Source organism: Mchenga conophoros, linkage group LG23, assembly GCF_057382185.1.
Source record: "Mchenga conophoros isolate Kocher_MC1m ecotype Shallow Benthic linkage group LG23, M_conophoros_male_GT1.1, whole genome shotgun sequence".
Lineage (NCBI taxonomy): Eukaryota > Metazoa > Chordata > Actinopteri > Cichliformes > Cichlidae > Mchenga > Mchenga conophoros.
The window spans coordinates 10,089,867-10,115,909 of record NC_140547.1 but is presented as its reverse complement, the minus strand read 5'-3'; the positions used below and the strand labels follow the sequence as shown (position 1 = coordinate 10,115,909).

Sequence of the window (26,043 nt, the reverse complement as noted above, 5' to 3'; positions counted from 1 at the left end):
GCAGAGTTTATCTCACAGCTATTGTTATAGTTCACCTGCTCTCAGCTCATATTGTGTCACGTCCTGTACATATGACTGTTTACACCATATCACAATCACTGTAAATAAATCTCGTTACACTAACCTGTGCTGCTGTCTTGGGTCTGTGTTTTTGGTCCATTCTGTGTTGTGACAGTTTTGCCGTGACAATATATTTAAAGTGAGTATGTAGACCGATGTCTTACGCGTATTAAATACAGGTCATACAGGTGTCCCCTCACTGGGATTGCATGCTAAATGATTGTTTGTAAATGAAACCTGTGAATATTAATTGGAAAGTAGAGTTGAGTCAAATTGGTGTGCGCCACCCCCGTCCTCACGGAGCAGCCCTCCCCACGAGACAGGCACCATTCCTGGGATAAAACCTCCAGCAGTGATCCCCCTTTTTCTTTTTATTTGATTTCACTGTAACTGAAAATAGTTTATAAACTAATGAACCAACTGCTAATCGTCATCTGTGAAGGCTGAGAACATGACTACAAAGTCTCAAAGGTCAAAAGGTATTCTCTCTTAACAAGTGAAAGCTCAGTAATGGCCAAAATATTAGTCACATTCTGCCCAATTCTGTTTGCAGATTGCAATTAAAAAAAAAAAAAGAAAGATTTTAAATACTAGTGGGGAACTTTTTCAGTTGCTTTCTCCTTCGTGACCTGTACCTACCTGAGAGATCGTGAGAGAAACAAGGCACCTCTGTGTGTGTGTGTGTGTGTGTGTGTGTGTGTGTGTTTCCAAGCCTCTGCTCAAAACAGACTGTGAGAGGGGAGATCGAGACAGAGAGAAGCCGTCATCTGCTGGAGTGCTGGTCTGTCTGGAACGTGCTGCTGCCTGGCTACTCAATTTGTGCCTAGGGCCATCCGTCCTCAAACAGTCACCAGCAGTGGGCAATTTTTCAAAGTCAACTCTACTAGCTGTCAGAAGAGTCTGACTGTAACATCTATTCATAGAAAAACTATTCCCTGATTAGTTGGACAATGCAAGGACTGGCTTTAAATTATATCATAACTGACTTACACACAGATGATGAATTAAAAGAAAACAAAACACAGTTAAGCATCTTAGAACATCTACAATAGATGATCAAGGTGGTTGAAATTTGGTCAGTTTCATATATAAAATTAAAATGATTCATGTGGTGTCATGACTTCATGCTTCATGTTTGACTAGTTTATATTCTATTGTTTTATTGTTATATTAAATGTAAGTATTCTTATGTAAACAGTATGTTTATGAGGGAAGACAAACTCAACACATGACGCACTCTTCAACCTAAATTCAAATTTTAACATATATTAAATTAATTAACAAACTTTAAAAACAACAACACTAAAATCTAGAACCATAATAGAACCACATGAAGTATATGAAAAAAAAAAAACATCATTAAAATAAAGAGTTTCTTCTATTGGGGAGATTCTTTGAAGAACCAGACCACCTTTATTAACCTGAGAGTGCTCATTGAACCATGCAGTGTGAATAGGAGAGACCTGGGAGAGACCACTCCCATTGCATATTTTATCACAGGATAAAAGTGATCAATCAAAACAACTTTACCAAACCAATTACCAAACCATACCAGCAAAATCCCCCCTGTCATCAGAGCAAAGCCCCAAATCCCCTCACTGTGGAGAGCCAGAGTTCAACTTTTTCCTTTAATTTGTCACTTGTCTCCGGTTCTTTCTGTAGTGAATTTAATCCTTTTTGTTTTTCAAATACAAATATTTCTGTTTTTCAGTTTCATTGAATTAAGAGCAAGATATGTAAAAATCGATCAATCTGTTAAAGTTGAGCATAGCACAAAACGTGTGCCCGCCCTGAACATAATCGATTCTTGCAATGAAGGCCATAAAATCAATTTTGCCTGGCACCACATGTGATGTGAGACAATAACCTTGTGTGTTACATGTGTGGTGTGTGTGTAGCTGTGGGAAGATGGATGGATGGATGGATGGATGGATGGATGGATGGATGGATGGATGGATGGATGGATAGGGGCTACTAAGAATGTCTGATCTTCTGTTGACTCCTATAAACTGTGCCTGCTATTGTTAGCACTGCGTGGCTCAGTTGTAGCTGCTGCCAGCAGGTACTTGGTAACCTGTGATTACTGAGACGTGTCTGTGCTCTCCTGATGCACGTGGCATGTTGTTTGGAAATGTAAATCTTTACAGATCAGCTATGTGAACACAGCAGATTATTCCATTTAGATTTTTTAATCTGATTAACATAAATTCATGCTGGTATATTTTATTCATGCAGGTTGTTGTTGCTGCTCTTTCTGCAGTGCAGTCTGTTGATTAAGTGAGTGAGTCCAGGGTAACTCCTGCTTCCAGGGATCATTTTGCAAACATTGTTCTTCATTTATAGTATTTATAAAATCCACTTTTTTTTTTACAAATCTCAAATATTCAGATCATATTTGAATAATAAACTTGCTCTAATAATAATAAACTTGTGAGGCCCGTCTCATGTCATGTTTAAACAGGATTTTAGAAAAATGTTTTCAAAATCAAGTCCTAGAGACTGATATCGTATCCCAACATACTTACAGCTAATAGCTATGAGTAGATAGGTGATCTATCTGAGTCAACTAAACAGAAAGTATTGCCTCATTTGTCTCTTTAATTGCCCAAAGATGTATTCTCCCACACTGGAAGTCACCCAAGCCACCAACAGAAAAGTCTTGACCGACAGATCTAATGTCATTCCTTAAATTGGAAAAGTTTATAGTTTCTCTTAGAGGGGCCAATAAGAAATGTTATACCTCACGTAAGCCTTTCCTTTCATATCTCCTTCCTTCTAAGGAACCCAAATTCCTTTTCCCTTAAAAAAAACCCAAAACAAACTTTTTCTTTGTTGCTTTTTTTCTTTCTTTTAGCAAACACTTGTTGTGACACTAAGGTTTAACTATATGTAGACTGTATGTTTTGTGTGTAAATGTATAATAAGGTCTCAATAAAACAATATAAAATATTGTGTTTGTGCATTCCTTGCCTCCCTTCATTGGCCTCCAGTGAAATCTGAAATTCATTTTCTAATTTTACTATCATACAAAAGACTGAAAGGCCGGCCCCTGCTTTCATAAGAACTGTTAAAACTGTTAAAACCCAATTCCACTCAGGGTATTTTAAGTGTTGTGCATTCTGATTTTAAATGTAGAGGTGACCAAAACTAAATTTTGGAACAGCCTTCTTCAACTTATCAAGTAGGTTATGCCTCTGCTTTGATTTAAACTAGCTTTAATACGATAGCATTTTCTGAAACATTTTATACTGATTATCGTGGTCATTCGGCCTTTAAAAAAAGCATGATGATTATGTAATTAATCGATTAAGAGTACGATTATGTGTCTGCATGAATGCATGCTTGTATGGTATGCAACAAGCTGCTGTACACAGTCACTTATCAGTAATAACAAATTATCAATAAGTCATTGTATTTTTATTATGTATTATATGGTGTGGTGTTGTATTGTATAGCTATTCTCTCCTGTTTTAGTTGTTTGATACAGAGGGTTTATCCTAAATCTGAAACACAATTTTAATTTTATATTTAAAAAAAAAAAAAACCTGTGCAGATTTGTAATGTATGAATACGAGATTGTTTTCAATACTTTTAATTCAATTCAATTTTATTTATAGCACCAAATCACAACAGCAGTCGCCTCAAAGTGTTTTATGTTGTAAGATAAAGACCCCATAATAATACTGGATGGAGGCTCGTTGATATTATAATATCTCAACGGCGCACACGGATAGTACTCTTCATTTATTTAATAAAATGTGGTCATTTGTCTTCAGGTGTGACCTTGTTTCATCCTTATTTTTGGAAAGAACACAGATTACCGTAATCTCTTTCTCAGTGGGGATCTGAGGTTACATGATAAAGCAGCATGAATGTCTCATAACAGTGCCTGCCCTGCCCTTCACTTTGAGATCTTTACAACATTATTAGCACAGGGAAACTTTGAGTTTGTAAAAGAGCAGAAAAAGACTTTTATATAATTTCTTCTGCTTTTTTGTTAAAAAACACAAAAACCTAATGAAAACATGGTGTGTCTAACATGAATATTTCCAATAATACACAATCCCCTTTGTGTAGTAATATCAATAGTATTTAATACTACTACTACTAATTTTTCAGACTGAACTGACACGATATATACTGAATTATGATGCCAGAGATGTTGCTTTTCTAGCTGATGGCCTTGTATTACATGTTTTCATTGTTCATGTATAAAATCTGGATTTTACATACTTGACTTAAAAGAGCAAAACAAATAAACTTGTATACAGTGTAATATTAAAGCTCTTTGCCCTGTATTGCACAAGCCTTGGGCTCTCAGCACCCAGTTGCCTGCGCTCCATAATTATTGACAGGTTTGATGTACTCAGCGAGTGGAAAGTATGGGGAAATTGGAGTTTCAGTTGTCTACCCCGAGGCTGATGACTGTAATGGAAAGATTAAAAGGAGTGGTCACATCACCCACCCTGTGCCAAAATACTAGCTGTTCCGTCACAGCTACCACCTCGCTGTTTATTCCAATCACCTCCAGTTTATGTTCTACCAGTGACGTTAAATAGATTATAGAGGATTCACTTATTTAAAGACTGGAGCTAAATCTCTGCAGGTTATTTTTAGATTGTCCAAGGATAACAACAAAAGCGACAGCTTGATTCACTAGAGGCATCTAATTGAAGTAAGTCACTTTTGCCATGTGGGACAGTGCAGTGTAGCAGAGCAGCTGGTCTGTTAGACACTCAATAGGTCAGCTGAGTGTTGTCAGTACTCACCCCATTCACTTTCATCTGTTGTACCAAGACCTGCTGCACCAAGAAGCTCCCTGCACAGCTCCATCATGTCTCTACGGCTTCTGCCTGCTATCATTATGGACAATGACGAGGACGATGATAGTAACTTCACAAAATGGATGAGCAGTTACTGGGGTCACGGACCAGACGCTGTACATTCCAGAGAAAGAAAACACAGTTTCAGAAGGCCTTCAAAAACACAAGTTGATAGACGAGCATCACTCCCGACTGCGGTAAGGACCGGCTGCACTTCACGTATGTGTTCAGCTCTGCAGCATTCGACTTGATGCATGCACTGACATTTAAACAGCAGCAAAACACTTTTAACAAACATTTTTTGCAGTTTCTCTTGTCCAGTTTTACACCACATATGGACAGCATGCTTGTACACTTGACACTATAAACATCTTAAATTTTATTCTGTATAGCCCTTCATTGATAATTGGAGGGAAAATAAAATATATGCACTCTCTGATGAATGTATTTCACTATACTAATTAAAGGCCAGTTTAATAAATATAATAAAGTACATTTATCAGACAGTATACTTTCTATGTATTTCTTTAAAAGCAGCTCAGGGTGTTAGAAAGATCCCATACCTTCACTGACTGCAAATATCACTGCATGGAATATTTATAAAACACAGAGTTTTATTTTCTCTGAAAAAGACAAAATATGGACTATGACAGCAGAATAATGCACATGTATGTTTTACAAGCTGGTATGAGAACTAATTAAATATTAAAGCTTCCGAACAAAAAGCCTCTAGTAGTGTGCAAACTGTTGTTTTGGTAAATTTCCCCATGAAAGCCTGCAAAGTACGAAATTATTGATGCTCTAAGTGAGTTGTTTTCTATTACTTTACATCAGAGCGATCAAACACTGCAAATGCCGTGCCACGTGCTGAGCTGTTCACAGTCTCATTAGGAAAAACAGTATAGTTCTATAATGAATACAGACCAGTCTGGTGTTTGTGTTGTAGCTGTGTCTGTGTAGGTCTGTAGGAAAATTATTTTTTCCAACTAAAAATGCCTTCACATCTGATATCATTTTCTTATATAAACAATGTTTTTAAGTCATGGGCTGCCGCATGCCAAAGCTCTTACACATATTCTTCATTCAATAGCGTTCCAACTCTTCCATAACCTCTGGCTATGTGGATGTTTAGCAAAAAATAGAGGTACAACTTAAAGCAGCAAACAAGCAGAAGAGCAACCAACATGAATGGCGCACAATTTAGTGATTTGTATTTTTTATTAATAACACAGAACAGGGTAACTTATCTATCAGCATAGCCAAGTGTCATGGCCTGTGTGGTGAATAGTGGTGCTTACTTTATAGTTTTCTGGTATATTTTCATTAGTGTGATGACAAATTTCATAGGAGTTAAGCGAAAACTAAAGGATGGAAGGAGCCAAAGAAACTCTTTCTAATCTAAAGCAGGTGATAAGAGTCACAACAGTGTAAGTGCACACATATAAAGTGGTCTCTCTGTGGAAGAAAAGAAACTTACAAGCAAGTAGTTTACAGACAACACTGGGTGAGCACAATCAGTTCTCATCATGAAGGAAGCACTGACAAATGCAAAAAAACAAATGTAGTAGCATAGTGTAACCTTTCACTAATAATCAGAAGAAGTGCTGTTTAAACTGAAGCCTGCAGTTCCCCGTATGCTCTGTTTTTAAGCAAGCAAATAGAGAAGTAATGCACAGATTCTTGGTCTGATAGTGGAACTATTGGTCAGTATATTTAAAATAACAATTTTGCTGAAAGCCTATGCTATATAAGTTTATTCTGGGAAATAAAGAAATTCTCATTCAAATAACAACTATTCTGAATATTTTTAGCCTTTCTTCATACTACATTTATCTTTTAAAATGCAGCAAATGCAAAAATGGTGTCACAGATGAGCCCATGACGTTACTAAATGTTCCAGGACGTTTATCAGTCAACAAGGCGGGCAGCTACAAATAGCAATGTTTGTCCTATAACAGTTAAAACTAGCAACATCAACATAACAAGCCACTTCCTTGCACCGCAAAACAAAAAAAGCTTCTTGCAAATACCATAAAAACATAGTATATATATATAAAAGATGTAATTAACCCCTATGACCGTTCTTTTTTTGAAGTCCTGTTTGAAGCTTAAAGTTTGAAATTTTGGCTGGTGAGATCGAGGTTTATGAAATCGAAGTGAGGGGTTGATCCAAAGAAAAAATACACTGCACATATAAAAACGTTTGACTCCTAAAGTAGCTACACCCTAAAGCGGTGGTAGGCGATTAATTCAAAATTGAAGAACCTGCTCAGTTAAAGAAGTCTTGACAGTACTAACTGAGATAGTAGATCAACAGAAAATCTGACATATTAAGGTGCATCAGCGTTGACTGCACTTTTCACACCTTTACACATATTTTGACCTATTTAAAGTAACATTTATCACATTGTTTAGTTTCTTTAAACAGAAAAAATCACATTGTCACAGATCTCTCATGTTATTTTTTTTCCTCAAATTTAAAGTCAAAGGAACATCTAGACATCGTATTTTTTTCCTCAGCAGCAGTAATAAAGTTAAGTAGAACCAGAAATAACTTCTGGGGTTGTAGAATGTCAGCCTGTGTCTAGTGCATCGCTATTTAAAGCTCCCATTAAGAGTTAAACCTTGGTTTAGTAATGAGTGCTCCAGAAATACATCATTTGAAGAGAACAGTTCAGTAGTTACAGATTTACAAGTCTAGCCAAACACTGAAATTCATCTGTACCTTCACCTTTGATGTTTTACTGGAGTTGCATTATCAGATTATTGCTGTTGTGTAAATATATATTTACGTTCTGTCCTGAGTCTAGAGTCAAACTATATATAGGTAGCTGCTTTGCCAACATGTTACTTAAGGATATTAGCGAGTGAGTGTTTAACCCCATTGACAGACATAAGGCAGACATGGTTGTCTCTCTAGTTTAATCTTCTTACAACTCCGCCTCACTATTAGAGGGAATGTGACACAATAATTTTACTCTCAAGTGTTGTTACGTGGTGTAATAACACTTATTGTTCTGTTCTTAATCCTCAGTCACAGTTAGATGTCATGAAGTTAAACAGGTTTCATGCGGCTACAATGGCGCCCACTCCCAGCCACGTCAAATCAAGAGAGGATAAGGGGGAAACCAGGGTCCACCAGAAGCCTCGCCGTGCCTCTGCAGATGACAACATCCGCGCTAAGACTGCGATCGCAGAGAATCGCATCACCACCATCCCAGAGCTCACAGAGACACTTGAGAAGAGGCTCTGTCTAAATGATAAGAAGACCACGTCTCTGGTGAGCAGGAGGATTTATAACATTAACTAAACGAACGATAAATGGTCCTTACAGATTTTTACCTTCTCATAGTGTTATAGATGACCGAAGGACGATCAGACTTGATGGTCTTTCTCCTCCTCATATAAAATTACGAAGCCCGTAAAAATTAAGGAGCCTGAAACGCTGCATTACTTTTATGTGCTGCCAAAGACAAAGCTGTGAATTACATAACCTACAAATACCCACATAATTAACTGGTCTTGAATGCACACAAGGACCTTGAAGTTTTCTTTTTCTTCTATTGTCCATGCTTTTTGTCGGCATACTAAAGAATATAGTTGTGAATGCATGTTTAATCCTTTTTCATTTTTATACCTGATTTTTCTTGGAACAAAATTTTTTGTCAAGCCCTGTTAAAACTCATTGTCAGGGGTTTAAGGTCAAGGTCAAGGTCAGATTTATTTATATAGCACATTTCCAACAGCCGATGCTGCACAAAGTGCTTAACAATAACAATAAAATTAAAAACTACAGTGTAATACAATAATAACAATAGAAACAATAAAATAGAAAAATTGAAACAATACTAACTAATTCAGATAAATGTTAATGAAACGGTGTTTCTGTATCTTTGTGGTGTCACAGGAAATCAATAAAAAAACGTGATACATAACATACACAGTGCAAATAACATTTACAGCTTATCATAACTTTGTGAAAAATTATATCTTTATTTATTAGTTTACTGAAATTAAATGGAGCTCCTTCACTTTGGTATATAAGTTACATATATGAAGTTCCTGTCACTTAATCTCCCACTGATGCAATAATACAGGTTTATTATTTTTATAAATACATAAGTTATTGAAATCTTGGTCAGATGTTGTTTCTTTTTCTCACAGAAGAAGGACGATACGTTGTGCCTGATCTGTCATGAGGACATGCGTAAGAATGGGAGGGGAGTGCCACATTGTACACACCGCTTTCATAAAGAGGTAAGAGAACCTGCACACGTCAGATCTACTGCATGACCTCTGTCTACACTGTGTTCCCTAAAATCCCTGCAAGTCAGACACCAGATCTCTGATGCATGATATCAGCCTGTTCCCTGACATGCATGATGTGAACTGGAACGAAAACACAATGCCTGCAGCAGAAACTTATCCCTGTAGATGCATGGAGTACACTGAACAGCCTGAGGTCCCAGGAACTGGATACTTACTCATTATGATGTTTCCATCTGGTGGGTGCTGAAGGCAGCTCGGAGGTTAGAGCAGTGTCGGCCCCGAAGCAGCAGTGAAGCAGCTGTTTTACAGGGGAGGAAGCTCTATGAGGAGAGGAGGAGGTCTGCAGATGGACAGATTTCCACGGAGAAGGAGCAGCACACACTCCATCGTCAACATTCCCTGAGGAGACATCGCTGATATTGTTTTCAAGAAGGGGAAAATGCATGATTTGCAGTGAAAACATCAGGATTTCTCCTGAACTTTTACTACGATGTGACACTGAAAAATCAGGGCCTCAAATCCCCTCTGGGCCAGAGTTTTAGGTCACTTTTGGAATAATTGCAACTTCTTCTCTTCAGTGTGCAAACACAGAGTTAAAAATGTTTGAAAAGGGTTAGAGTTAGAAAAAAAAAATTGAGACCGAGTTTAAAGGTTTGAACTCAAAGTTTTCTGCTTTAAAACCTCAGTATGACAAACTGTACTGCACCATGACTATGTAAACAGGGGTGTTGCTAAAGTGTTGGCTTGGGGCCTGAAATTTATTAGGTCCACCTGGTGCCCCAGCTTAATCTTTATTATATAAATGCAAACATGAGTGAAAATAACAGGGGGATGTAAGGTGTCCAGTTACATTTTTGCTGTAAAAACACTGTGGTACTCCTCAATACATTATTGTAAATATAACTATGTTATATAATGTTATATAATATGATAATACACACTAAAAGCTCTTCTGCTCAGTTATGGATGTATGACTCCCCCATGACATGCCTCACAGTGGTTTGATCCACTGCTTGTTGTTTCCTGACTCTAGTGCTGCATTCTGCAAATTTTGGCATTGATTCAATACTAACTAAATACAGGGCCAGTATTACCGATACCATTTAACCAATGAAAGCAGCTTATGTATTGAAGATGAGATGAAGTATCATCAATATACAAAGTCTGAACACACTTTAATGAAATCACTGTGATTTTTCCTTTCACCAAAACAATTCAGCTGTGTGCCTGTTTCTAAAGCACTTTGGATCGGTTTATGTTGGATCAGTTTATGTTGTTTAAATAAATAAAGTAGGCATGACGGCCAGCACAAAAAGTTTCAGGGATTTTTCACTATTGTTTTTCACACATTTCACTATTGGTTAGAAACAAAGTATCAATCCTATTGCTCTAGTATCGATTCAACACTAGTACCAGCATTGGTATCCATGGATACAAGTCTGGTCAAAGTTAAAATCACCATAACTCAGTGGATTTTCAAACAATTTTCAAGTGGTTTCGTTTGGCATTTTTTTCTGATTTCATTTGGTGTTTTCTCCTTTTCTGTGCTCTACACCACCCTTACTGGTTCTTGGGTCCCTCTGTGCCAAAACCATATAAAATTTCCTGGAAACGCCTCTGTATGTAACGGTCATTGTATTCAGTTATTAGACTTACAGCACGTTATTGGATGAGAAGATACCTCTATGATTATACTAATTAAATGGTTTTAAATATCACTTTAGAATAAATATACTTTATAATCAATAGAGAATATTTACAGTTTATAAAAGCATTTCATCAGAACTACAGTGAGTCACTTTATATACTGTTGAATCTGTTGACAATCAGAACTTGTAAACATGTTAACATTTTGTCAAAGTGAATATAATAAAAGTCAATAAAAAGCAAGGCACCACATTATTAACTGTAAAGAAATTTATTTAAAACCTTCTTTGACTCGTAGCCTTTGAAACAGAGAAAGCTGCTCAAATAGGCAGCAACACTGTCCCTTCCAGCTAAGGGTTAGGGTCTGTGAACATAGATCCTGTTGCTCATGCATCAACATGTTGGAAATGACCTCCTGGCATCAGTTGAAAATATCAATGACTGCATAAATGATACATGATACAGATCATAGCAACAATGATGCAATGGTGTGTTTTAAAATGTGTTTCAGTGCATGGAGCAGTGGCTATGGAGGAAAAGGAACTGTCCCACATGCCGTGTCTACGTATCCATGCTAAAGCCCCTCTATTGGCCTTCTTGTCGCACCACTGTCCCATAATGGTCCTGCACCTACACTTGAAATGTCTGCATGTATATGTGACCCCAAGACCTCCTCCTCTCCATCTCCACGCCTCGTTCTTTCTGCATGAACACCCTCTGCAAAACTGTCTTCTGTCCCTGAAGGAAGCAGGAAATGAGAGTGAGGATATCTCATGTGAGAGACACGAGCTGTCATTGGACGGTGATTATTTATATAAGAGCTCTTGTAAATTAATGCACTATCAGGGGAGGATTAGTCTTTCTTGTTCTTATTTTGTTTTTGTCCAAAAATGATTCTAAACAATTTCTAATGACATGCAGTTAGGTGGAGCAAATATCCTCAAAACTGACAATATTTTTTGGTAATGAACAAAATAATCTGCCTGAATTCTGCTGAGTTTGTGGTTGAGGTTGAATATTTCCAAGTTCTGAAGTTGAACTTAGATATAAAATCACATCATGAAATATAAACAAACAACTCATAAATTAGTCTTCTTACAGCAGGTAGCATATGAATGTGTGCATCAGTAGCAGTCGAATTTCAGGGCTCATAAGACCTCCCATCTGAGTTCCACTGAGCACATCTTTGGCAAGCTGTTTCCCCTCAGTTTAAAGCTTTTAAATGTTAAAAGTTTAATGCTAAGCTGACTAGTTTCTGACTTTGGTTTTATATTTAGCACAGAAATATGGGGAACGTAAATATTTTCCCAAAACCATTCATACACACAAATATTCTATATATTTTTTGACAACATTTGACTGACATCTTATAATAATCACAAGTTCCTGATATAGTTTTAATTAAAAATCTTGAAAACAGTCTTAAAAAAAGCTGAAAACTACAGAGAATCAGCTCTAAGACAGGTGACAAATTAAAGGAAAACCATCAAAACCAGTGACCCACGCACTGAAGGGGTCCAGTGGCTATGTTTTGGTGCACTGATTTGAGTCCAGACAGCGTCACTGTATAGCGATACAAACTTTGTCTGACTGGTTACTTTTATGCTACAATGAAAGATGCCACCTTCTACTCGACACAAGGGGTTACTGAATGCTTTTATTACTCAGAACATGATTTTAAGTTAAGCAGTGCTGTACACCATATGAGAGAATGTCTTTTGGAATGATAATGTTTCAGAGGCTTCAGTCGGTGCTAAGGTGCATTAGAATTGCTCTGTCAGCACATGGCAGCTCAATACCTTATTGAGAAGCATGAAGTTGATTTTCCTTCTTTGTCACCTGTCAGTATGGGTTTTTTGCATATTCTGCAGAAGGTGGTTGGTGTATTTCAGTCAATGCTGATTACCCAGTAGAGAAATTTCAACAGCTGCACTAGCAATAGCTCTGCTCTGCTATTTTGAAGGATTGAGCATGCACATTTATTTATTGCCTGCATTCACAATGCTTTCTCTTAAGTAACAAAACTCCTCCCCTGCATCAGTGTCATATCTTATCGTACATCTGCACCGTCTTCCTGCCTTACCCAATTAGCTTTTGTTTTGCATGTAAAGGTTTTTGCGTGTGACTTCTATTCGATCGTTTTCAAACATCTCTCTTGTGCCGTGTGTTTTGCACTTCCATGTGAGAAGTTTACAGTATGTACACAAAGTCCAACTAAAAAGAGCTGGCCTATGTATATATTTAGCCATGTAAATATGCAGTTATATAAAAGATAGCTCTGTAGTTAATGAAAATTAGAATGCAATTTTAAAATGCTGCTATAGCAGTTCATTTAACCAGCAAATGCTCATAACTACCATTAGATTTATGCACAAAGACACAAAACCTTTGCACTCTGCAGAACAGTTAAAGGCTGTTGGGTTCAGTATGCTTACACCACGGAGGTTATGTGTTTAATTACATTTTCCAACCTTGTGCTTAAAAAGCTGAAGAACTTTTTATGACTCTCAGCAGCACCAACTTCCAGCTGCTGTGTTCACTGTTTCCATTTCACTGTTGTTGTTGTTTTTGCACTCTTGAATAAAAACACAATGAAATGAGTGAAACACCTGTTCTGTATCTCTTTGTTTATCTCTTGATCCCTTTTGTTGTTTCCTTATTCTATCCGCCTTACCCAGGTTAATGAAACAAGTAAAAACAAGTGTTCAGGTAGTTAGGTTTTTCTCCTCTGGTTATTTTCTGTTTTACTTTGAAGGGTTGTTTTCTGTCCATCTTTCCCTGACCCTTTGATTGTTGTAACCTTCTAAGTATGCTCGCCTGTGTCTCATCCTCCTCTGCCAGTTATCCCAAGTGTCAGTGTTGCTCCTTTCTGAGCTGCCTGCTTGATTCACCTGAGTTTACGATTTTGATCTTCACACTGAGCAACCAAATGTGACGCACAAAGTTTCTTATCTAATATGCCAAATATCTATATCTTGATGTTGCCTAGAAACCACCTAGTAAAATGAGTTTATTTCCTCTAACGTTATGCACCTACAACACTTCATAAATGCATCATATCATTTTAATCTCACAGCCACCAGCATGAAGAGGGTAAATAATAGTAAAGCAAGGCCATGTGCTTGTACAGAAAGTTTTTCTTAACTGTTGGTTAGCTGGATGTGTTAACCTTAATTACATATAATGTAATGGTTAACACCAGCTACAACATTAAAGTGCTATAATGAATAATTATGGCCCAGTACTATAATTGATAACTCTGCATAATAAGTTCTCTTCTTTCTTTCAAGGCCCCTGGTACTCCTACGGAAGAGGATTAGGGCCACTGGAATTCTGACTTTTTTTTTTCTCAGAATTCAGGAAAAGAAGAAGAAAAAAGACGTGCCCACTTTTTTTTTCCAGTGGCCCTAATCCTCTTCCGTATACTCCCCTATGTCGCCCCACTGAAAAAAAAATCTTGGAGACGCCCCTACGTGGCCAGTCGTTTCCTTCATGAACATTCACGACTTTCTACTTTTTTCCTCTATTGTAACTTAAACTGTGTGGACTGGTTGGAGACAATTAAGCGAGTAAAACGAGACTTGGTCAAGAAACCTCCTGCCTGAGGATGAGGAAGTCTTCCAGCTGTGGTGTACGTGCTGGAAATCTTGTCCCGGCCCAGCCAGGCCTGCCCTGGCACGACGGAAAGTAGCGGTTTTCCCAGAGTGAGGAGGGACCGAGCCGTGCACGAGCAGGCGGAGTGAAAGTGCACACGTGGACACCTGAGATTGACGTTACCTCCAACCAATGACCGCACAGACAGGTGACGCAAGCTCACACTCATCCAATGGGAGGGTTTGATAAGAGAAAAGCTCGAAGTGTTTAGAGTAGGGGAGGAAAAAAGGGTTGTGAAACGGATCTGGTCTGGATCCTGCTGGGATTCCGACTCGGAGAAGATGTTTACTTCTTGTGTCTAGGCTATAAGAGAGAGACCCATATTCTTTTCCAAAAGAAAAAAAAAAAGATTTTATGCGATTGGGGGGCAAAGTGAAGATGCGTTAAAAAAATTTCTTCCCCTTTTCTGTCTGAATACTTCCACTAACTTTTGATCTTCGGAGAAAAACAAACTTGGGTAAGAGACCCTCTCTTTTCCTCTCACAGTAAAGAAAATCAAGCCTACTGTGTCATGTGTAGATAAAATGTAAAGCCAGGTCAAGAAAGAAAGAAAGAAAGAAAGAAAGTAAGAAAGAAAGAAAGAAAGAAAGAAAGAAAGAAAGAAAGAAAGAAAGAAAGAACGAAAGAAAGAAAGAAAGGGGAAAAAAGATTAGGAAGGTCTCCATCGAGAATTATGTACAAGACATCGGGTGGCCGTTTAGACAATGTTGCTGAGTGATTTCACGATTTAACTTCCACAACACTGTTTCATCTCCTGAAGCTAAAATAAACTACTTAAAAAAGAAAAAAAAAACTACTAAAAAAAAAAGAAAGTTCTGATTCTGTCAAACGACTGTTTCCATTTTTTTTCTTTTTCTTTTTGTAGACCTCAAGACATCACTGTCCTCAAAGTTTACGTTCAGGAGAGATAAATCAGAGTAATTTCACTTCAGATTGGCTTGGAAATTTAAACTTGCTAAAACGTTTAGTATAAACCCTTAGAGTGAAGTATCACATATTGTAGGTTCACAAATGTGATGCAGACGCTACTTATTCAGTAATGTCTATATTTAATTTTGGCTTGATGTAGAATATTGTTAATCTTACAGTGGATGAGACGGGATCAGTGGTGGTATGCACCATGCTACATTTACTCAAAAACTTACAGAAAAACCTACTTTATTGAAGTGTGCACCCTTTCTAATTAGCTCAGCTGAAGTTTTTTTTGTTTGCTTGTTTGTTTTTTGTTATATTTTTAATAGCAAAACTCAAACAGGAACACCCTTTGAAGACAGCTGCCTCCCAGACATCCCAGCCTCAAACATATGCACCAAAACCTCTTCATGCTCATAGTTTTGACCAATTCACAGAATAGAAATCATATTTGTACTTGTGGCGAACACTTTTACTACACCACTCCCACCATGTTGGTGTAATAAAAGCATACTTTATTTTATTTTACGTCGTTGTCATAAAAACGGTCTGGCGCAGATGACTAGTGTTTGTGGCTAAACTAAATCAGCCAAAACACTGAATCAGCCAAACACTGATGAATCCTCTAGTGGCTCTTGAGTGCCATGGAGACTGGAGTGTTTTCCTCAGTCTGGAGAGGCTGCACCCCCAAAAGACTGTCGGACACAGATGAGCTGGGTTTAACATCTCAATCGGTTTCTATTGAGTGTCCTCCTTCAAAGGTTTCCTCTGTTGCCGAGCAGAATATTGCCTGGTCATCTCCATCACAAAGGACAGTACAGCCATGTGCCTTTTTCTTATTCTCTGCCTGCTATTCATACCACTCCAGCTTTGCTCTCACTTTACAAAGTGCAGTCATTACCTAAGAGCACTGCAGTCAAACACTTTAAAAAGCTTTCTTTCTTTAATTAAATATGAAGCCTTATGAATTTATAGAAGTCGGAGACAATATCATTATGTTTACCATTCCAGTACCTCTGATCACATAAGTAACATTTTAAGTTAATATGATAAAATTGTTCCAAAGTCTTGTTTTAATGATAATATGAACTATGTTGGACTATATCAAGCTTGGTAAATGATGTAAATTGTTTCTCATTTTGACATGTTTCTCAATATAATGACGTATTGACTGCTTTTCATGCTTTTTCCTGCCTTTTGAAAAAGGAGAATATCAAATTCTGAGTTTTATTTTTTAGATAAGTCTGCAAGTTTTCCTATTAACCTTTTGTTTGACCTAGAAACATAATTTAACTTGACACAATAGACATAGTTTCCACGTCTGAAAAGGGAAATTATTGAGCCTGCATTCTTTCTAATAACCAGCAGGGGGTGGTGATTCTGTTTTCAAAAATATATTTTGGTGCATAATAGACTATTAAAATAATCTTGGTCTTTTTCACCCTTTGACCTCAGTAAAACCTTTACATATGGGTTATAAGCTCAGGCTCTAGTTTCAGCTCTTCTTGAATACAACAGGGTGTTCCTTTTGTAAATGATGGTCCCCGTTAGTCTTTCATTCAGTCTCTGATAATGACCAACTGAGATCGTGTGAGTGAAAGTAATTGTTAAGAAACTGGCCAGACAAAGACTTCAGCAGTCCACATAAGTCGGTGCAGGTTTAATGATATTTAGTCATTATCAAGAGGATCCTATACTCAGTGTTAGATGCTGCTGCAGTCTTTGCAAACAAAGTGCTTTTTCTGGAGTGCATGTTAAGAAATGGGTTTCTATTTTTGCACGTAAAGGTAAATGACTCGTGACACTCCTAACAGGCCTCCTCCCACAGCTAGACGCACTTCTGCTGAGCTCAGCTGGAGGACGGTCGCCAACACACACGCTAATTATGTTTGATTACGCTGTTTAACTAAATTATGGGCACTGTTGCACTTTTTTCCCTTTTCTTTTATCCACTTATTCCAGTTGTGCTAAAAATAGATCTTGTCTACTCTTCAGATGATAAGTTAGGTTAAATTATTGTTTGTTTCAAGTCATATCTGGCTGATTTAAATAAACATGTTAGTAGTGGGAAGAAGTGTTTTTGTAATATGTACTTCTAATTCCATGAAGTACCTAATCTGTTTCTCTAGGTGTTGAGAGGTATCATGGGCAGCTTCAGAGGCCACGCTCTCCCTGGGACCTTCTTCCTTGTTGCCGGGATTTGGTGGACGGTAAAGTACTCGATTTGGCATGCCACGCGCAGGAACAAGGGTATTGGTTCTACTCGTCTGGCTAGCAGAGCCTCACAGCGACGGCTGGAGATCATTGAGAGCTCAGTCATACTCTTTTTCTCCCTTGTTGGTAAGCGTGTCCAAAAAGCTTCTTAATGCATCCATATATCAGATATAACTAGCAAGACTCTTCTCGAGTAAATCCAAGACAAATCAGGGCTTTAATTAAGGAGATGTGCGTGTTTCCTCTGATGTGGTGCTTTCAGGGATGTTGGCAGAACAGTTTGGATCGGGTGGACCGAAGCTTCAGTTGTACGACTTCGTAGAGAAACACTGGGACCATCTGCACAGCTGGCACCACGCCACCATGTACTTGTTCTTTGGGCTCTTTGCAACAGTGTCTCTGATTATCCACACCACAGAAGCGGCACCACTGGCACTGGATCGGTTAATGCTGGCAATTGCTTTCTTTAATGAAGGTAAGAAGAATAAAATGTAATCATTGTCTTTGAGATCCTTTGATATCCTTTTTATTTCAAGCCAGTGCTTCAGGGCAGATCGCTTACTAATAAGTTAATCAGTTTAATCCTTGGTTCCTTCAAAGTCTAAACAATACTATTCTCGAAGATAGTCTTACATCTAAAACACAAAAAAATCCTCCATTAGTGTTTGGCCAAGCTTTATATTGAGGGGTTTATGAATGTGCGCCATTATATCCACCTTTATTATCCATCGCTGTAATTGTAGATGGACTGTTTTCACTGCTTCTGCCGTATGTTCCCATACAACAGACCAACTTTCATACTCTGATCTTTTTTTTTTAAATTCAGGTTTTTATTTACAACTTGTTGCCTGTCTGTACATTTTCCAATAAACTTGTATAAATACATTTCTTGTTAATCAAATTGAGTTCCTTCCATTCAAAGGTCATTTTAAGTGTACCCTGTGGGGTTAATTAAGCCTAATTTAAACCAAGCACAGATAGGACTTTCTGCATTTTTACAGCATTTTGAGTCAATTATTTTCGCACTGTTTGAATTTAAGACAATCTGTGGCGATGGCTTGGGATAAATATTTGAAGTTTAGATGCAGTTTAACTGATCAAGACAAACACATTTACCTACATTACCAGCTTTTTGTTCTCTGCAGGATTTCTTTTTCTCTACCACCTCCATGGCAGGAGCATGCTGGATGTCCACGTGCATCTGCTCCTTCTGTACGCGGTCTTTGGAGAGACTCTTGTTGCCTTCCTGGAGATCTTTCACCGAGGCAACATCATTCTGGAGCTGCTGCGGTGCACGCTAACGGTGGTTCAGGGGACCTGGTTCTGGGAGGTAAATCTGAATGTGGCTTTATGAGCAGATGTTTATGTTTGCTGATTTATAGTTACTCCCAATGTTTTCTCCTCTAAACCACAGGTTGGTTTTGTGCTGTACCCGCCCCGCGGCCCCGAGTGGGACTTGAAAGATCCCAACAATATGATGTTCATTACCATGTGTTACTCCTGGCACCTCGCCTTCGCCATGCTTATAGTGAGCGTGCTCTATTGCATCGTCAGCTGGTAAGAACCTGCTCCACAAAAGACAATCCAATAAGACATCCCATTGTGATTTAGATATATTCAAAGAATTGGAAATGCATTTTTTTTGTCTTATTTAGCACATAAGGCTTTAAATTGGCCATAGGTGCAGATATAACCAGATACAAGGAGAACAAACCTCTGATTCATATTTAATCAAATTTGGTTTTTGCCACTATTTCACCATAAAATCCAAGAGAGAAAATGTGTAATAAATGTGTTTTTGCTGCTCAAGAATGTAGATTTAAAAAACAGTGTTCCCTCGTTTATCGCAGGTGTTATGTTCTAAAAATAACCCACAAAAGGTGAAATCCGCGAAGTAGGGAACTTTATTTTTTACAATTATTATAGATGTTTTAAGGCTGTAAAAAAACCCTCACTACACACTTTATACACTTTTCTCAGACAGGCATCGACATTTTGACGCGCTTCTCTCTTGTTTAAACACTCTCAAAGTTCAAACCTTCGTAGAAAAATAAGTCCAGTATTATAGAATGAAACCAAAGATCAAACCCTGTTTTCAAGTCCAGAACATGTGAATAGAGCAGCTGCGAGACAATTCAACATTAATGAATTAATGATACGGAAGTAGAGGAAGCAAGAAGAAGGAATTGAGTGAAGTTTTACTCATCTGACTGTTTGGTTTACTTAATGCTCCTTATAATCCTTTGACGTAGACACTGTTGTGTTTGTTGTCTTCTGCTAGCGAAGATTTATGTAGATTTGACAGGCTGAACGAATTCTGTACTGTATAAAAGACACAGCACGAGATTGATTGAAAATGGTCTATAGCCGATCAGGACGCAGAACACATTGCGCTGTTTAAAAAAATAAATAAATGAAAAATTGCACCCCCGAAAAAATCCGCAAAACAGCGAGGCCGCGAAAAGTGAACCGCAATATAGCGAGGGACCACTGTAACACATCAATTAAAAAAAAAAACAAACAAAAAGAAAACCTTTGGATTTCAAAAGTTATACATTTAATTTTAGTTCCAATCATTAGCCCTAGTGCATACCTATAGGGACAAAAATGTACTGTATTTTTCTATATCTGATAGACACTTGTTTATTTATCCTGGAGACCTGCACAGTTTACAATATGCGTGATTCTCGTGTTTGTTGTTATTTTCCTCTTGAAGTGCGGTTCGCTCCAGACTGAAGAAGACTCCTCCAGTGGAAATGGGACTTCTGAAGGCAAGAGAGCGAGATCCAGAGTCTGAGGATGAGCTTATGTGAGGAAGACTGTTGTGCATCTACGTTGTGGCTCATGAACATTATAGAACAATCAGGGATAAAACGCTCAAATTTCCAGGAGCAGAATAAGAAGCAAGGCACACAGATGTGGAAACTGATGTGGATACGGAACCTTAACCTTAGAAATGCGTCTCTACCTCTGCCTTAATTAACCAGCTGTACAACATTTTAAACGTACTTTTGTTATTACCTCCTCCAGAGAAGCTTTATGATTTGTTCAGTTTATTTTTCAGCAGGATTCCTGGACAGAACTCTTGTGGCTTGGCAAAATTTGTGACTGTATATATAAACTATAAAAATATGTGCATCGCCACCTGGATCCAGAAGGTTTTGAATCATTTACCATTGCAAGAGAACAAGACTGGATGTTTCACAACATCACAGCTACAAAATACAGTTTTAATAATAAATATCAAAAGATAACATCTTTTGTGAAAATATAAATTAATCTGGATGCAGAGAGTCGGTTCATGCAAGGTGCGGAGGGGATTACCTACCTTAGTGGAGGTATGCAGTCACAAGCTGCTCTTATTTATTTTACAGCAATATAATTTTCATATACTCTGTCATATCTTTGTTACTACTTTGCGCATTCAGTATAAATGAAAAGCTTTTAATGGATTTCATGCTTTACTTTTGACTTGCTAAACTTCTTCCACAGTTTGGTATTCAGTAGTGCTATTTTGTGGTGAAAACGTCACTGCATCATCATGTGTATTACTTGAAAGCACTAGTTGTACATTTTATATTGTTTCATGTTAGCAAGTGACTCAAACCAAGTGTCAAACTATAAAAAGAAAAATAAAATTGTTCAAACAGTAAATTTTTTTTAATTTTATTTAATTCCTATAATTTCCTTCACACCTTGCATAAAATTATAGCTAGTATGTAAGTGTTTACAATGTGCTACTCAATACAGAATTTATGGTAGCCTCTATGATCAAATTTTACTTTTTTATATGTTTTAAAGTTGGTTCTCTTTATTCATGTATCCATAATCACCATCATCTATCAGTGGCTCTCAGACAGGGTCATTGAAATGATCAATTAATTTGCGACAAATTATTATAAAGGTGACAGCAAAGGATGTGGTTTCTACCAATAAAGGGAAGTCTAATAGTTCAAATACTAAGACTACTACTAGCCCTAAAATGCCTGAGAACCCCTGATTTTTAGAACACAATCACATTAATACCAAATGATCAGTCCTAATAAAGTGCTTGTGCAGATTTATTTTTGTCAGGGCAGGGCAACACAAAACATCTGTTGACAAGAGGGATAAACAAAGATGTTCTGTTTTGACAAGATTAAACACTCGGTCTTGAAAAAAGTGGGCCTCTGTGTGACAGTCTTTGCACATTTAATGGAGGTATGATAAGCAGTTCGGTTAAAATACTACGAAAAACGCAAAAGGTGCTTTATTTGATTATTTCTATCAATTCATTCAGAAATGCAAGAGAGGTGTAACAATTTATTTCTACCACTAACTAGTAGAAATAAATTGTTTTAAGCCCAGCTTTACAAAGTAAAGAAGTGAATTATATACGATGGACCAAACCACTTTGTTTTGATTCCCCGGGGAATCAAAACAATTATTTAACTTGTATAGTTATTTTTACAGTTTTAAGAGAAAACTTGTTATCTCCGAAAAAAATAAATAAAAGTGGTGTCTGGACCCTCTTGTTCACTCATGGCTGTACTGAGTGGTGCGTTTAAATTTTTCTAACACTGAGTCACGTCTGGGAAAAAAAGATCAGAGTGAGACGTCTTTGCTGCTGTTCCGGTTCAGGTGTGACGATGAAGTGACCCACCTGGCCAGGTAAGGTACTGGCAGCTCATCCGGCTCTCCCTCTGCTGGCATGTGACGCTGTTGTCCATTCACACAGATCTGAGAAAACCCGGCAAAGTTCCTATCAGTTCAGGAAACAACTATAATTCTTCACCAATTAAGCCGAATTTTAAAGCTCCTCGGGCATGGATAAATTAAAGTCGGTTCTGAGCGGTGAGGAGGCGCGCAGAGATGACCGGAACATTATACAGGTAAAGCCTTAATCCCATCTTTCACTGTTGTGGCTAGTAATCTCAGCTGGATCATTAATCGATCGTTTATTCAATCTCTACTAATGCAGCAAATGAACCAAGCTTCGACTTTAGGCTGGGGCACACGTATAAAGGGATTCATCGCCTGCTTCGTGGTGGGAGCTGCATGCACAGTTCTGGTAAGAATTTAATTTCTGTGTTTTTTGTTTTTGTTTTTTCTACGACAATATTCAGTCGCTCTCCACAACGAGGAAGAGCTCAGAGAAAGCTGGTGTTGCCCTACTGGTTCTTCTTGCTCTGAGGAATGCTGAAGATGTGATGCTCTTTCATTTGGCGACACTGCCTAGTCCCTCCTTAAAGTGAGGCTTATAAAACATGACGTGTGATCCACCTGCATTCACGTGTGTCTTGCAGGGAGTGTGTGTGCTCTTCCTCCCCAAGATTGGGATCACTCTCTTTATTGTCTTTTACACATTTGGCAACATATGTGCTCTGTGCAGGTTAGTGATGAAAAAAATACCTTGAAATGGGAAGCTTATTTTGCATGTTTTACACACTTAATACATGCTTTTCTTTCTTGCACATTTCACTGTGTCCAATAGCACAATGTTTCTGATGGGCCCAATGAAGCAGCTGAAAAGGATGTGTGACAAAACAAGAGCGCTGGCTACTACCCTTATGTTGGTAAGTGCAAAAAATAAAAATAAAAAAATCAACCCCCAAAAGACAGAACATGTTACACAAACATGAGTGGACTGAGTTCAGTAAATTTAGATTCATTGCAAAAAAAATTCTGTTTTCCTTAAGAGTTCAAGAGCTGGTTAAAGGTGAAAGGATTGCATAACACAGCTTTCTGCTTAGAGGATTGCATGACAACACCAAGCTAGAGTTCAGAAAACTTGGTTGTGGATGGACTGACAAAAATCAGACCCTGATGTGCAAACGTCTCTCTTTAAAACTACAATATTTGCTGTGATGGAAGATTTGCTCTCAGAATGTCCCACAGCAGGTGCAATTAGGTTACCATCCTCTTTCTTTCAGTGCTCAGTATGCAAATATTTAAACTACATGTAGGTAAATAATTAAATCAGACACTAATGTGACACCTGTGTTGTAGATCTGAAGATTTTCTCAGCTTTAATGTGGTTATGAGCATGGCCATGTCGCCTATGTAATGCCCAAGCATCATACTTTGCAGTTCTGACATATACAACTGGAAGCAAGGGTATTATAGTTAACTAACAGGCCCTAAGAGATGTTAGTGCAAGTGAGGGAGGTCATCACTGGGCTGAAACAAAACAACATCAGATAGAAACCAAAAACTTTAGGGATAGCCAAATGAGCAAACTGGTAGAGTCATAAAAAGAAGGAATGCACTGACTCGCTCAGCAAAACCAAAAAGCCTAAGGGAAGACCACAGAAAATATAAGACAGATGAAACCAGGATGACCTTGTACCAGAATGAATGGAAAGGAAAAGAAGGAGAGAAACTGCTCATGATCTGAAGTGTACCACATTATCTGTAAAACATGATGGAGGCGATGTTATTGCATGGGCATGTATGGCTGCTAGTGCAACTTGGTTACTGGTGTTTATTGATGATGTGACTGTTGATAGAAGTTGCGGGATGACCTGTGAAGTGTGCAGGGGTATAAACTGACCAGACTGCACTTCACAGTGCAAATAGACCCAAAGCAAACTGCACACTAACCCAACAGTTTCTCAGGAAAAGAAATGAGAAAATCAATAGAGCATGCTTTTCAGTTATTAACTACATAACTGAATGCAGAAAGACTCACAAACTAGGAGTAAATAAAGGCAGCAGAAGTAAAGGTCTAGCACAGCAAGACATTTGGTAATATCCATGGTTTCTAGACTTTAAGCAGTCAATGATTTTTATCAAAGTATTAAACAATCCTTATATTTACAACTATGTTAGTTTGTACAGTTAATGTGAGAGCCTAAAAATGAGGGTCTGTGTCCAAAAAATAGCTGTACTTCAAAAACAGTTTACACAGACTTTTGTTAAAACCCTTCAAATTAAAGCTAAAAGTCTCTCTGTCATTGCTTTAGACTTGTCTCGTTCTGACTCTCTGTGCGGCTTTCTGGGTGAGTGAGCCTCCAAAAAATACTTATGATCACTTCTAACTTTATCTGTTTATCTGTTGGATTAATGTCAGTGTTTGATCCCAATCTCTCTCTTTTTTTCTCACAGTGGAAGAACTTTGGACTTGCTTTGTTGTTTGTTATCTTGCAAGTCTTGTCATTTACCTGGTGAGTCTCTACATATCTAATTAATTTTTTTTTTCAGTCTTAAATTGTTTTTTGTTACATAAAATGTGTGTGTTTTCAGGTACAGCTTGTCATACATCCCATGTGTGAGGTTTGTAGATTTTGCTCCATTTATTCAAATCTTCTGTATAAATAATCAGAAAAAAGTGGTGTTCAAAGCCTAAATGTCTGGTTTATGTTCTTTACCTTCCAGAGAAGCAATCATGAGGATGCTGGCCATGTGCATGAAATAGGCCATGTGTGTTTGCGGTGAAGGTTCAGCTTGGATGAAGTGTTGAAGAATGGGGCAGGTCTCTTACTGAAGTTGCTAAAATTGGCTCCTTTAGAGAGTCTCTGGCCCTTCCTGCTGCTCAGACATTTGTTTATAGGTGAAAAAGAAGCAAATTTTCTATTTATCTTTCTCAGTTGTGCTTCATTGATTGATTGATTAATTTTTGGTGACCACTCAAATTTAACCAGTTTATAATGATTGTAGACTTTGTTTGTAATATGTGTAAATATCTGTAATAAATCAGTATTTTAAACTTTTTAAATTTGTTGTTGTTGATTTTTGTTTTCATCTTGCTCAGAAAAAATCTATTTTTATTAAAAGTTCTTATGGTCTTAAATTGTGTTGGTATTTGAATGTGAAGCTCAAATAGTTAATCAGGGTATGAACAGGTCCTGTTAATATTATAATATGCAAAATGTATTTTTTTAAATGGTGAATTTTTAGTTATCAGGAATTATCTCTCATTTAGTATAAGTTTATATTTTTGGTTCTTGTTTCTGTTTTCAGAACTAAACTGTCAGAAAATCTGTTTCACGTTAAAACTCGAAGCACTTATTTTTACATCTATTTGTGGAGCTTTTAAGACCTTTTCTTATTATTTTGTTTCTAGGGAGCCTTTTTTGTAAAGTCTTTTTGTTGGACATTGGCTTCCTTTTCGCTCATTTTCAGTCCAGTCCTCGAACCCGTCCATTTAAAGAGGAATGTCTTTTGTTTTCTGAGGTCATGAGTAATTCAAGCATAAAAAAGACCCCGGGCTTCAGAGATTAACCAGTGTGACTTCTAGCAAAGAAAGCACCATTAAATTTTATTATCAGGCACTTAGTTACTAGCGACCTGTCACAAAAAGCCAAAGTTTGTAAAATGTGCAAATTCTTAATCGTTTCTAGAATTTAAAAACAGTTTTCCCCTTATATTCTGTAGTTGCATTTATGTTTGCATATATTTCCCGTTTTCCTAGCAAAATATAAAGAAATGAGCGTTGCTCAAGAAAGAAAACAAACTTTTGGCGAAGTTTAAAAAACCGCGCGCC

The 26,043-nt window shown here is 37.6% G+C and overlaps 3 protein-coding genes across 5 annotated transcripts; all 3 read left to right on the top strand.

Annotated features, from left to right (window-relative positions):
- Positions 1-4,551: 4,551 nt before the first annotated feature.
- Positions 4,552-13,871, top strand: lnp1 (leukemia NUP98 fusion partner 1). 2 transcript variants are annotated; one of them, XM_085265739.1, is made up of 5 exons: positions 4,552-4,735; positions 4,858-5,080; positions 7,918-8,163; positions 9,048-9,140; positions 9,402-11,042. In XM_085265739.1, exons 2-5 carry the CDS (start codon positions 4,895-4,897, stop codon positions 9,567-9,569), a joined length of 693 nt encoding a protein of 230 aa, XP_085121865.1. In that variant the 5' UTR covers positions 4,552-4,735; positions 4,858-4,894; the 3' UTR covers positions 9,570-11,042. The 2 variants fall into 2 exon arrangements, with proteins under 2 accessions (XP_085121865.1, XP_085121866.1); XM_085265740.1 differs by lacking the exon at positions 9,402-11,042 and adding an exon at positions 11,311-13,871 and having other exon boundaries at positions 4,552-5,080.
- A 363-nt stretch (positions 13,872-14,234) lies between these two features.
- tmem45a (transmembrane protein 45a) lies at positions 14,235-21,847 on the top strand. Of its 2 annotated transcripts, none has more exons than XM_085265490.1 (6): positions 14,235-14,601; positions 17,495-17,705; positions 17,842-18,054; positions 18,725-18,909; positions 18,994-19,136; positions 20,296-21,847. In XM_085265490.1, the coding sequence occupies exons 2-6, from the start codon at positions 17,510-17,512 to the stop codon at positions 20,390-20,392; spliced, it is 834 nt and encodes a 277-aa protein (XP_085121616.1). In that variant the 5' UTR covers positions 14,235-14,601; positions 17,495-17,509; the 3' UTR covers positions 20,393-21,847. The 2 variants fall into 2 exon arrangements, with proteins under 2 accessions (XP_085121616.1, XP_085121615.1); XM_085265489.1 differs by lacking the exon at positions 14,235-14,601 and adding an exon at positions 14,641-14,910 and having other exon boundaries at positions 20,296-21,846.
- A 377-nt stretch (positions 21,848-22,224) lies between these two features.
- Positions 22,225-25,231, top strand: sft2d2a (SFT2 domain containing 2a). Its single transcript, XM_085266071.1, has 8 exons — positions 22,225-22,450; positions 22,540-22,629; positions 22,865-22,950; positions 23,053-23,134; positions 24,524-24,559; positions 24,666-24,724; positions 24,804-24,833; positions 24,936-25,231. The coding sequence occupies exons 1-8, from the start codon at positions 22,385-22,387 to the stop codon at positions 24,973-24,975; spliced, it is 489 nt and encodes a 162-aa protein (XP_085122197.1). The 5' UTR covers positions 22,225-22,384; the 3' UTR covers positions 24,976-25,231.
- The last annotated feature ends 812 nt before the right edge of the window (positions 25,232-26,043 follow it).

Coding starts and splice junctions, on each gene's coding strand:
- lnp1 (XM_085265739.1), top strand. CDS start 4,895: ATGTCTCTACGGCTTCTGCCTGCTATCATTATGGACAATGACGAGGAC. Junction 5,081..7,917: donor GAGCATCACTCCCGACTGCG/GTAAGGACCGGC, acceptor CTTAATCCTCAG/TCACAGTTAGATGTCATGAA. Junction 9,141..9,401: donor CACACCGCTTTCATAAAGAG/GTAAGAGAACCT, acceptor TGGGTGCTGAAG/GCAGCTCGGAGGTTAGAGCA.
- tmem45a (XM_085265490.1), top strand. CDS start 17,510: ATGGGCAGCTTCAGAGGCCACGCTCTCCCTGGGACCTTCTTCCTTGTT. Junction 18,055..18,724: donor AATTGCTTTCTTTAATGAAG/GTAAGAAGAATA, acceptor TGTTCTCTGCAG/GATTTCTTTTTCTCTACCAC. Junction 19,137..20,295: donor CTCTATTGCATCGTCAGCTG/GTAAGAACCTGC, acceptor TTCCTCTTGAAG/TGCGGTTCGCTCCAGACTGA.
- sft2d2a (XM_085266071.1), top strand. CDS start 22,385: ATGGATAAATTAAAGTCGGTTCTGAGCGGTGAGGAGGCGCGCAGAGAT. Junction 22,630..22,864: donor GAGCTGCATGCACAGTTCTG/GTAAGAATTTAA, acceptor TGTGTCTTGCAG/GGAGTGTGTGTGCTCTTCCT. Junction 24,560..24,665: donor CTCTCTGTGCGGCTTTCTGG/GTGAGTGAGCCT, acceptor TTTTTCTCACAG/TGGAAGAACTTTGGACTTGC.